At 41.9% G+C, this 12,600-nt stretch overlaps 1 protein-coding gene across 2 annotated transcripts; it reads right to left on the reverse strand.

Moving 5' to 3' along the window:
• Positions 1–1,054: 1,054 nt before the first annotated feature.
• On the reverse strand, positions 1,055–12,086 carry TAGAP (T cell activation RhoGTPase activating protein). 2 transcript variants are annotated; one of them, XM_064292876.1, is made up of 10 exons: positions 11,933–12,086; positions 11,251–11,333; positions 11,112–11,165; positions 10,712–10,778; positions 8,974–9,140; positions 8,094–8,255; positions 7,389–7,525; positions 5,053–5,248; positions 3,945–4,059; positions 1,055–3,114 (listed from the first exon to the last, which is right to left on the reverse strand). In XM_064292876.1, exons 2-10 carry the CDS (start codon positions 11,275–11,277, stop codon positions 1,853–1,855), a joined length of 2,187 nt encoding a protein of 728 aa, XP_064148946.1. In that variant the 5' UTR covers positions 11,278–11,333; positions 11,933–12,086; the 3' UTR covers positions 1,055–1,852. The 2 variants fall into 2 exon arrangements, with proteins under 2 accessions (XP_064148946.1, XP_003419250.1); XM_003419202.3 differs by having other exon boundaries at positions 7,389–7,498; positions 11,933–12,085.
• Positions 12,087–12,600: the final 514 nt, after the last annotated feature.

Below are 12,600 nucleotides of genomic sequence, written 5' to 3' on the forward strand. Positions count from 1 at the left end.
AGGCAAGTCTGACCTTTGCCTCATCGGAATCAGCCTTGGGCTGTTGACCTTGATTCTCCTTCCTCTTCGTAAGTTAAAGGCAGGCAGGTTCCGCCCCCATGCCATTCTTACAGCTATAGTTTTAGTAGTCTACTGATGAGAATTCTCTGATTCTCAGTAATAAGTGGCTAAAAACATGGTGGAGGATTTCTTTCTTTTTTTTTACAACCCCGAAATGCTCAGCATAGGGGCTGGCACAAGACAGATGCCAAAAATTACCCTTGTATTACCATGTGTATCCAACTGTGGAAAGGGTTCGCTCTTCTTAAATAAGCGGTCTAATGGGGGAAAGTCTGCCCCTTTGAATGTTAATATTTTTAGTGCTTAATAAGGTATTTTTATTGATATTATTAGACTTGATTGTGCTGCATTGAACAATTTGATTTACAACACTATTAACTTTGTACAACATTATTAATGGGTGACCTCTGGAAAGAATAGGTCTTCACCATCTGGTAACTGGCCAGGACAAAAAATTTCTATAACAAATCAATAGCAAATACATAATTTTATGAAAAAAGTTGATAAAGTAAGGAAGATAGAAGTCTCTAAGATACTGGATAAATACCTCAGTCATTGAACATTGAAGTTCTAATGTAAATATATAAAATAACTTACCTTTTACCATTAAGCTTGCTAATAACCAAACAAACTGAGGCATCATAAAAATGAGATATGTGTGAAAGCATTGAGAAGTTGAATTCACTAAAAATTCCAATGTATTTATTTACTATATTACCCCGTATTTGCATACTAAATTTTCCTAGCCTCCAGAGTGATTGCTTACTGAAAAAATGGCTCAAAGTTGGTATTTTTTTCCAGTGGTTTTGCAAATTTCTGGAGAACAGGGATTGTCTTCCAAACTTCAAGATCCCCAATCTTACTAGATACCTGGAACAAGGAACACAGATTCCAGAAATGGCTGTGGAATGAAGGAACGTGCGAATGACGTTCTTCGTGCATTTATATTAACTGAGGGGATGGCAAGACGTCAATGAACAACAAACATTTGCACTTTCAAATAAAGAAGGCGATTTATTGTAGTGAAATTACATTGAAGTTCTACTTGACCCTCAATGCATATATAATGTTTACCTTCACACTACTGGCTATCATTCAACTACGAAGAAACTCAAAGTGCTATAAATGGGTGAACAGTAATGTAATGCATTTTCATTAATCTACCCAAATTTAATCTGAAGATTAAAAGACCTTTCTGAGTATTTTTCATAATTTTAATTATGGCCTTTTCTTTCACCGGCATTTGCCATGCCATTGAAGACTTCAAACAAAAACTCTAATTTCTTGCTGTCTGTTTCTTTCTTGTACTGTGGTGGTTAGTTCTCAGGAAGCTGCTTATTAGAGTCCACTTCTATCAGAGATTTAAACATTTTTCCCTGAATGGAGTTTATGGAAAATGTAAAAATTGGCAGTGACATTAGAGGCAACATAAAGAGAAGAAAAAGTTATTTTTAAAACACTAAACAATAAGAAAGTGCCCCAAGAGGCCAAGGACTGCAATGCAGTTGACCTCAAGTACACAAACAAATATATATACATGTTTATGTCCACATAGACACCTTGCAGAGAACACATTTTATACACTTGGTACATATTGCACAAGTTCGGATACACGCAGACTCTAGCTGAGTGCTGTTGTACAGTTATCCTCTCTGAGGAGGGTTCCACACAACTTTTCTAAAAGGAGCTTATTCTTGACGTTTTTGAAAAACAGAATCTACAAGCAGTTCTTTACACAGTCACATATTTACAGAAATACCATAAGCCGTGTCATGATGGATGGTCTACCTTCCTAAATGTAGGACTCTCTAGCATACTGGAATCGGTCAGCGTCAAAGACTGGCTGACTACATCGCCTTATGAGATAGTCCTGCTTGTTCTTTTGTATGGACTCAGACATGGTTCTCAGTTGATGAAGGGCAGATCTCCCTGGCACAGTCACTTCCTCTTTAGTCTCCACAGAAGTACACACAGTCCTGCTCTGTTTCCAACCCTCAGTCACGGGAGAGAGTCTGTGCCCGCTTAGTGGCTCTTCACTGCATGTGTTTCTTGAGTCCCCACCATGGTGAGAAGGTAGGAGAGGCAATGGTATGGAGTCTTGACTGAGCATTCTTGCCCTCATACTTCGGACTGTTTGGCTCCCATAGGCAGTGAGTTTGAATGCCTGGCACTGAACAGCCTCTTCGTAAGATGGCGGACTTCCAGGAAGTCTCTGATCCACTTGTTGAAACACATCATCAACTGAGAAGGTATAGGCTCTTGAGCTGAAGTCCAGAGCTGTTTGGCTGTGGGTTTCAGACCAGCTTTCCTGGATGATGCGGCCAGCAAGCTGGCTTTCTTTCTTAAAACTCTTCTTCACTTGGTCTCTGTACTTCTCAGACCCACAGCTGGTGGTTTTGGTCTGCACTCTTTTGTGAGAGGCAAAGGAGAATGACAAGGAGTGCTTTTTTATTTCTCTGTTGAGCTTACCTTTGTCAGTCTTTGTGCTGAAGGACGGGTGTCTGGTGAAGAAATTTCTTTTGGGACTGGAAGGAGAAACCATGGGGGAGCTGTCAGAGGATCCATCCAGGGAGCCACTGGAGAAGGCCTTAGGTAACAGTCCCCGTGGGAACACCTGGCCCTGAGTCATACTCTTTGCCCTCAAGTCCAGTGGTCTTTTGGGTTTGCCTTCTACTGCAGGGAAAACCTCCTCTGGAAATGGGTCTTCAGTGTCCTCGCTTTCAAAACTACAGCCTGCCTGGGGCACGGTGAAATTATCCTCACTCTTGGTTAGCTTTTGGCTTGTTATCCGGTTCTCAAGGTACTCTTGTGAGGACGACATGTTGGGTTCTGAATACCTCCTGTCTGGTTGACTGAGAGAGCCTTTCAGCCTGGCAACAGCGCTGACAATGGGCTTCGGGCCTGACTCACATGGGTACTGTGGCCCCCTATTGTCCACGCTGACAGCCATCTTGGTGGGCCCCGGGGGCTGCCTGCTCTGAGAACTGACACTGTTGCTGTCGACATCAGGGTCTGTGCTGTCGTAGGCGGAGTCGTTCAGCAGGATTGACATGTCTGGGGGAAGTTAAGGAAGAGGTGAACTTTTTGTTCAGGTTCTTTTAGAAATAAACTTTAGTACAATTGACCCTACTCATATACCAATGATAAAATGGCACTAGACAATTTGGTGGAATCACCTTGGGCTTGATATGATAAGAAGTTTACCACATTAAAATGGGTTTATTTCCAAATCTACTCTTTTGAGATGGAGAAGTATGAAAAGGGAAGATGAGAGACAGAGAGAGAATGAGAAAAGGGGGAAAAGAGCACTTCACTAAAAATTTATTGATCTTAAATTTTACAGTTGATCCTTGGATGGCTCTTTTTTAGACCTATATTTCATTACGTGGGAACAAAAATTTCTTACCCTAACCCTATAGCTAAAGGTTATTTAGTAAGTTTAGCAGTTGTTCAAGAAGCCCTGGAGGCACAGTGGTTAAGCACTCAGCTGCTAACCGGAAGGTCAGTGGTTTAAACCCACCAGCTGCTCCGAGGGAGACTACACCTGGCAATCTGCTCCTTGTAAAGATAACAGCCTTGGAAACTCTGTGGGCAGCTCTACTCTCTCCTATAGGGTCGCTGTGAGTAGGAATCAACTCAAAGGCAACGAGTTTGTTTTTTTTTTCAAAGCAGCTATTCACGATTTAAAGAAGGTCCAGTTTCAAGTTAAAGGAGGAAGGAGGCGTTGCAGCAAAAGCTGAGCAAGCTTTTCATATTTAAGGACTGCCCTGTGAAGTCGAGTCATGATTTGTGAAGGCAATTTCTGGTTTGCATACCAGGGCTATTTTACATAACTGCCAGGACCTTTCTACAAAGATCATAATCGTAGATGGTACATTCTGTACCTGAACTGTCCGTGTGCTCCAGGGAGTCATCGGAAGTGACACTAGAAGGTGCGGGCATGTTCTCCCCAAAGACCTCAAGGCAATTATCAATGAGGAATTCCACCAGCGTCTTAACCTGTGAGGGAAAACAAGGGCCATCAGACTGAGGACATATTTCTTTTTGAGGGGGTGGGGGGGAGATGAAGGATGGGACTATAGTGGGGGTCAGCAATTAAGAAAGGGCCAAAAAGAGACTGGGAGACTTTTATGTTTTTGAAACATACAGAAATTTGCTAGCAAATATATGTATATTATAGTTAGGTATTTTAATTATTATTTGCTGTTTTTGCATTTTTTTTCCAAGAATTTTTAAAGGTTTATTTTAAAGTAAGTACGGTTTTCATTTAGAGAAATAGTTTCAGTGCGACGCACAGAACAAAAAATCTTTTCTATCCCGGAAGATAGAGTGATCTATTTGATAAAGCCGTAGTCTATGTATTCTCTTCAGAGGTTGACAGAGGACATGGGATTAGGTTTAATAAATTTCATCAAATGCGTGTATGTATGATAAGAGGGGGCATTGGTGGCTCAGTGGTGGCATTCTCATCTTTCATGTGGGAGCCTTGCATTCGATTTCTAGCCAATACACCTCATGCAAAGCCATGACCCATCTGTCAGTGGAGGCTTTCGTGTTGCTATGATACTGAGTATGAGTCGGTATCGACTCAACGGCAATGGGTTTTATGGTTTTTATGATACTGAGTAGGTTTCAGTAGAGCTTCCAGACTAAGTCAGACAAGGAAGAAAGGCCTGGGGACCTACTTCTGAAAATCAGCCAATGGATCACAAGGGTCTGATCTGCAACCAATCACGGGAATGGGGCAGGGCCAGGCAGTATTTCATTCTGTTGCGCGTGGGGTGGCCATGAGTTGGGGGCGGACTCCACGGCAGCTAACGACCACAACATGGTAAGACCACAGGAATCTGACAAAGGCATTTCTGCACGTTTACATTTTCCCTGTGATTCTGATCCAGTTGGAGAAATTCAGAAGCCTTTCATTGCTCGGCTTTTGCAAACTGATGGCAAGATTCTAAGTTGAGAGAGTCTCGTAAATAAGCTAGAACAAACCTTATTGTTCAAGTCTTTCTGGGCTTCGAATGACAGGTTTCGGTCATTGTCTAGGGTCAGCATGTTAGGTCCGATGCAGATGGCTAGATTGCTCGAGTCCATCTTGTTGGTGTCGGAGTTCTTGCTGATTAGGTAGAGCACGTAGACCAAGTGCTTCAGCAGCATGAGATTTGGCGGAGGGAGTTTATCTGCCACCCTGGAGTAAAGGGAGGAAGACGGGCTTCAGAGGAGGCCAGTGGTCTCACGCAGCTCTAGTTCAGGCAGTTGAAAGTTTCTGCCTAAGCCAGACTTCCTTTAAAATGAGGAAGGTACTTTTTCACAAGTGACATTGTGAAATATTCATTCAGATGGTTCCAGTGGCAACTGACACAAAACAGAACTAGTTAACCACAAAGTTTTGAAGACCTAAGAGATGGGTCTTTGCAATTACAACACCAATAGCACAGCCCTTTGTTATTCACATAGATCTTACATTATGAATCAAAACCTGCATTAAGCCTCATGGTTTGTCTTTAAAATTTAAAATCATTTTGTTGAGTGATCTTTCAGCCAGGTGGGTGTCTTTCTGTCATCTCACACAGCAAAACTACTTTTTTTGGACCGTGGCCACCAAATGAAGATGACATATTTTTATACCATTCTGGGACTCTTTTATGGAGAATAAGTCAGTTTATAAGGACATGTTCATAAATCTGGCTGAGGCAATATTTGAACAGTAACATTTTAACTAACAATAATAAATGTGACTTTCCAACCCATACTTTAAAAAAAAATGAAGTTGGTGACTGTAATACAGAGATCATTTTCACTTCTTATAAGAAGTTACTGTTATAAAAGAGCTTCTGTGTCTTTAGGCAGAAATTTATTGTGACAATCTTAGGATTTCTTTTTGGGATAGATACTCTAATGTCTTCAATTCTCTAAATATTTGGTTGAAAATATTTAGCCCTATGGGGCAATCATAATATACAGATAGGCTTTCATAGGGTTATGGATTGAACTGTGTGGCCCAAAATATATGTTGGAATCCTAACCCCTATTCACATGGATGTGATTCTGTTTGGAAATACGGTTTTCTTTGTTACGTTAATTAGATCAAACCCAAGTAGTTGTTGGTGGTATTGGGTGTCATCGAGTCAGCTCTGAATCATAGCAACTCTATAGGACAGAGTACAATTGCCCCATAGGGTTTCCGAAGAGTGGCTGGTGGATTTGGACTGCAAACCTTTTGGTTAGCCACTAAACTCTTAACTACCCTGGTGGCGTAGTGGTTAAGTGCTACAGCTGGTAACCAAAGGGTCGGCAGTTTGAATCCGCCAGGCGCTCCTTGGAAACTCTACGGGGCAGTTCTACTCTGTCCTATAGGGTCGCTATGACTCGGAATTGACTCAGTGGCACTGGGTTTGTTTTGTTTGTTTTCACCAGGATAGGGTGGGTTCTAAATCTAATCACTTTTGAGTTATAGAAAGAGCAGATTAGACACAGAGACACACACAGGGGAGACAGAGACTATCTGAGCATCATCAAGCCCAGGAACAAGGAATGTCTGGGACTACTGACAAGGAGGGATTGACATGATGAGACCCCGATTTGGACTTTTGGCTTCCAGAGCTGTGAGACAATAAATTTCTGTTCTTTAAAGACTCACATTTGTGTATTTGTGTTACAGCAGAGTAGGAAACTAAGACACACAGTAGCCGGTAAAAGTGCTGATATTCTAAAATTGGGTATTTAGGATTCTCTAACCACTAAGAAGTTACACTTTCCATTTACAGATATAATTATTTTTACTGTCACTGGAATTTGTTTTTATATAATTTTCATTTTGGTTAATTCTGAGAATATGGATTGTGCTATGGAATTTTATGAGAAACAAAAGCAAACAAAGAAACCAAAACCCCAACAGTCTCCTGCAGACATACCTACTAGGCTTTATGAGGTGTTCTGCGGGAGAATTGATGCTCTGCACGATACCCATCTATGTGGGTCAAGGACACCCCCAAATGCCTACACTTTGCTGGTTGGCCCATTTCCATGATTTTGTCTTCCTGAACTACTCATATTTCTAGACTTCCGAACCTCTTGGGATTTATGAGTTCTGAGGTTCACTTTTGGTTTTTGGAGTTGGACTTCCTTCTATTTGGCTAAAACCACTTATTTTAAGCTTTTGGGTACCACCTGGCTTTTATTCTGGGATTGGATGAGCAATTCCACTCAGATTCTCCATTTCACAATTTTGAAGTGGCATAGATTGTGACATGCTTCAACAGTTAGGTAGAGAACCAGAAGATGGCTGCTCTGGCCACGCCTCCGGGAATCACTTTGGGATGACTTACTGTTTGAGGGCATCGATTCTGTCCTCCTCACTCTGCTTGTCCAAGGCACCCATCCACTCCTCAAACAGTTCGCTGGACAGCAGCTTCAGTGGGATGCTCCGGAGGAAGTCCTGTGGGAGGAAGCAGTACTGCTTGGCCTGTTTGTATGACATAAAGCGCTGGTGTCTTCATTTCCCCTTGGGTTTGTCCCACCCCCGGGAACTCAGTGATCGTCTTATCACAGCCTGTGCCCCTTCATTCCTGCACCTGTTCACCTGGGAACCTGTCTCATCACCTGTCTGTCAGCAACTTCCTAATGACAGGCACAGAGGGGGCACTGTCCCCAGAGGGTGAATTCTGAGGGAACACCAGGTTTAGTGACACAGACTTAGTCACAGGACAATCGAATCACTTGTTCTCATCAAATTTTGGGGGGAACTTAAGGGATCACTTTCTGTTGGAATCGCAGATCATAGAAATAGAAATGTTATTTATTATAAACAAATAGATTATATATATATAATTTACTATAAATAACATGTATACATGTATATATGCATACATAATTTATTATGAATGAAAACATAAATGGCTTAACTAAAAAAGTTAAACTCCAAGATGAGTTTACTTGGACTTTTAGGGAGAGAAGTCCATTTCTCATTTTCTAAGAACAAATGTATCTGAGCCCACTGACAAGCTATTTTGACAGGAATGCTGTGAACTCACCTTAAAAACCACAGCCAGAAGGTGCACGGGGCGGCTTTCCAGGTCCACCATGCCTCCTGAGTTGAGCTCTTCCTTAAGCTCTTTTCGGGCTTTCTCATTGGCTGCTTTCCGGAATATTCCTTCAGTCGAAGGGCCTTTCATGCATAGAATAGTAAGGATATCCTATAGGAAACAGGTATAGAGATAGGAAATGGTTATCCTTGGTGTGAAGACATACACTTTGCTGCTACTAATACATTTATGTTTAGGTTGGAGAGAGTGAATTAAAATAATGGACATGAACAGTACCCAACTTTACCTGTCATGAAGTACCCTGGCCATAAATGTTAGCTCTGTTCTCAGTTCTATTAAGATAGTACCAACAAGAAACTATTCATGCCAAGCTTTCCTTTCATCAGATTGCTATCAACTGTCTCTCAACCCACCATTTTTCTAAGAGGAGGAAAACTGTGAAAGCTCTCATCTTGAACAGTTCTAAAATTCTTGTTCTTTAGGCCTCCCTTCCTTTAAGTCATTCCATGAAAACATTGAATTTCTAATAACATACTCTCTACTCTCTGTCTGTTTGTTTTTCAGAAGCTATTTTTTTGTTGTTGTTGTTGTTCATTTTCAGCATTCTTAACTCCTTGAAGCCAGAAAAGTTGGAGCACTATGGAGGGACCCTCATTCTGAGTTCAGTGGTAAATACAAGTAATTTTTAGGCCATAAAAGCCACATATTCTCCTAACATGCACTCATAAGTGGACACACCCTTTCCGAAAGTGGAAAAAAACAAAGATCAACCCCAACAAGCTAAGGATGGGAGTGATACTAAAAATTTTCAAGAGTTTTCACATCCGACAGAAAACGGAAGTTGGTTTCTGAGTAAGTGCTCACCTACCTGAATGGGTCTGGGGAGCGTACCATCCTCACCACAGATAGTGGACAAGGGTTGGTCAAACAGGGAAGCTTTCAATCCTGGCTCCAAAGTCCCGGGAAAATCTGATGAAGAGGAAAGCCTTCTCGGGAGAAAAGGCCAGGGCAACACCTTCTTTCTCTTCTTGATTTCTACAGCCAAGGAAACAAGGCAAAGACAGAAATGAGATTACGATATTAATAAGGAATGATCCTTATTAATGGTAAGAAAATGGATATTGTCAGCCACATAATGTCATCTATAGTATGCTGTGCAGGAGAAAAAAAAAAAAAAATTGAAAAACTGAGAAAGCAAAGGGCGTGAAACTTACTCTAGAAAAACCAAATTGAAAAACAACCACATTGTTACCAGAGCAACCAGCCTCTAAACACCAACACCAAGGTTCCTCAAGGCCTCCACCTTTCCTGTTTTTACTCTTCCTCAGCTGTTTGCTGCAGAAAATGAGCCAAACCTAGCTGTGCAGCTTGCAAACAACCAGCTTCACGTATTGGCCTTTATAACTATAGTGGATATTTTTGATGCGAGATTTTAATTTCCCCCTTCAATTGGTGAAAAAGAATGAAACCTGTCAGCACGAGAGGAAGTGACTCGCTCAAGATCACTTTGAAGGCACTTAGCAGCCCGTAGCTCTCTGTAGCCACGCTAGCACTAACCAGCCACTAGAGGGAGCACTACACCATTCCCTCCATCTGTAGTCATCTGGGGTGGCTTTCCCAGACGGGGCTGCTTTTAGGCCAGGGCAAGCACTAACTCATGGCGACCCCAGATGTCAGAGTAGAACTTCTCCATAGGGTTTTCAAGGCTGTGACCTTTTGGAAGCAGATCGCCAGGCTTATCTTCCAAGGAGCCTCTGGGTGGGTTCGAATTGCCAGCCCTTTGGCTAATAGTGGAGCACTTAACCATTTGCGCCACCCAGGGTCACTATGAGTTGGAATGAACCCAACGGCAACTAACAACATCGACAGCAAGCACAAACTGCTACAAGAAAGCTTAACCTGAGACCTGGCCATGGGGAATTTTTAGGAAAACGTTACCAAGATATTCTGTCCTTCCAAAAGCCAGCTTGTGGGCAATGGGTGTGGCATCTCACAAGTTTCCTTCTTTCTTTTTTCTAATTACAAAAGCTATATTTTCTAAATGCTTGTCATATGTCCTATACATTTCATAGTGGCAAATGAAAGAAGGACAGAGAGAGGAGTGCCCTATCCTTGTACTTCAGGAGACCTGGGTCAGGGTTACATTTTAATGAAATGCATTATGAAAAAAAAAATTAAGGGTGGAGGGTGGGTTCTCTGAGCTTTGATATGAACAACAATTGCTTCAGGGTCTCATAGACTCATTCTTCGTAAATTAAAGAAGGGTGCACACAGGAAAGGCACTGTGTCTTTTTCATATGTATGCACACTTTAAGAGATTTGTTTATCCCACTAAAAACCCTTTGGAGAACTGGCGAGTTGGCTACGGATAGCATCTTCCCTACCCGGGCGCTCCACTACTCTAGCACTTTGGAGTATGCCTGCCTGATGAGGGCATTCCACTAGTCTAGCAAGCTGGAGTATGCCTGCTATTTAAGAGTTAATGTTCTGCGGTCTTTAAAAGAACACTTATAAAAAAAAAATTCCTGGTAAAGTACTGCGGTTTGCAAACCAAAATACTGGTTGTTAGCACTTACATAAAAGACTGGTATGTTTTTAAAACTTACCAATTAGCTGGCAGATACTGTCTTCACTCTCACATGATGCCAACTGAGGAAGTTCCTTGATATCACCCTGAAAATAGATTTATTTCACTTGGAAACAATGGCGGGAGGAACCTATAGTCTTTCCCCACAGAATACACCAGTAACATTTTATTCATATGAAAGACTGAGTCGGTACAATGCATTGATTTTTTTTCTAGCCTCTAGAATTAATAGTAAGTCTTGACTGTCATCCTATAAGATCCCAATTAACATGTTTAATCTACTATATTTAGGATGCTAACTTATACTCTGATAATTAAACAATCCAAATGAGACTGAATTAGAACAGAAAGGAGTTTCTCAGTACAGATACTAAGTTCTCACAGTGCAGATGGAAAGGTTTTAAAAATTGCTTTCTTACCTCTGACTGGCACTCGATAAATGTCTCCATATTATCAGCATTTAGTGTTTTCGACTAAGAGAGAGAAAAAAATTAGGTAAAGCATCTTTGACTCTTCTTTTTAGAAAATGTGAATTAATCAATGTCCAGGTGTACGTACAGCATTGCGGTTGCTTGTCACCCTCATCAGGGGCTGGGCTGACTGTCCAGGGATGCACTGAGTTCCTGGGGCTGTGGCTCTGCCTGTAAACAATCACCAGGGAAAAGAGTTAGGCTGCACACACAGAAGAAGTTGGTCCATTTCAGGGCCGCTTTGCCAAAGCACACAACTTCAAACTATTAGAAAACGTCCCGGTTAAAGTGACTTATAGGTTACCAGATGTCTTAAGCTACTAAGAACAGTATCTGAACACCCTTATTTCTAAATTATTTAAACCTGATTCCTTTATTGTTGCAAAATGTGTTATTCATTTATTACATGCCATCAAGAGATAATCCGAATAGCAATTACGATAACTTTTTTTTTTTCAGCGCTCACTGTGCATGCGTCAAGCACTGTAGTCAGTCCTTTGCATGGATTTTTCCCGTCTAATCCAAAAAAGGAAAAAGCTTATTTCCAGGATGCTCCTTAGCGTGAGCATAAAACAAAGACAACATTTCCAGGGTTCCTACCCCAGAGAAGTGCAGACTTGATAGGGAAGCAAAGCCCTCAGCGTTCACAGCCTTTGTGACCCTGTCGCATACTTGTTTCATCGTATAGATGTTTTCTGTTGACAGGAGCTTGACGGCCTGCCATCTGCTAGGCAGTCTACTTTCTATTCTCGTTAATTTATAGTACTTACCCTTGGAGGGCCTGGAGCCAGAGTTCTTTTACCTCCAGGGAACTGTGGAGAAGGGGCGAAGCAGCATGACCCTGGGCTGCGACTAATCCACTGGTGAGAGAAGGAGCCAGAGCCTCTCTGACTTCACGTGGACGACGTTATAAACCAGAGGGGGACAGGTGGAAATGCAGACTGTCACAGACCGGAAGGCGCGGCGTCATGGGCCGTCTCCCAGGCCCAGCCTGTGGACCGAGAGTACTCACTTCCTCATTCCTTTTAGGGCAGCTATGGTTCTTTTCTTCTACTTCAAAGTCAGATATCTGTGAATTACTAGGGATGGAAAAGATGACATATAGCCACAGGCGAAGGCTCAGATTAATGTCATAGGTGGGATGTGTGAATAAGAAATTGTGTTATTTTGTAGGTAAACATCATTTTATTTTCTACAGTGGTAATTTTTTTGTATCCTGTTTGGGTGGTGTTTCCTCGCCGACCCACCAGCTACTCTGTCCATCAGCCACCCCGGACTTTGATGGGTATCCTCTGTGCAGGACACTCACAGAACCAAGGAGAAACATCAGACACAACCCTTCCTTTTAGAAACCGTCACCATCAAAAGCCAGGTCAGTTTTGATGACATATTAACCCCCTTCTCGTCTTCCCGAACTCTCAGCCAAAAGTATCAATAC

This window comes from Loxodonta africana, chromosome 1, assembly GCF_030014295.1.
Source record: "Loxodonta africana isolate mLoxAfr1 chromosome 1, mLoxAfr1.hap2, whole genome shotgun sequence".
Classification (NCBI taxonomy): Eukaryota; Metazoa; Chordata; class Mammalia; order Proboscidea; family Elephantidae; genus Loxodonta; species Loxodonta africana.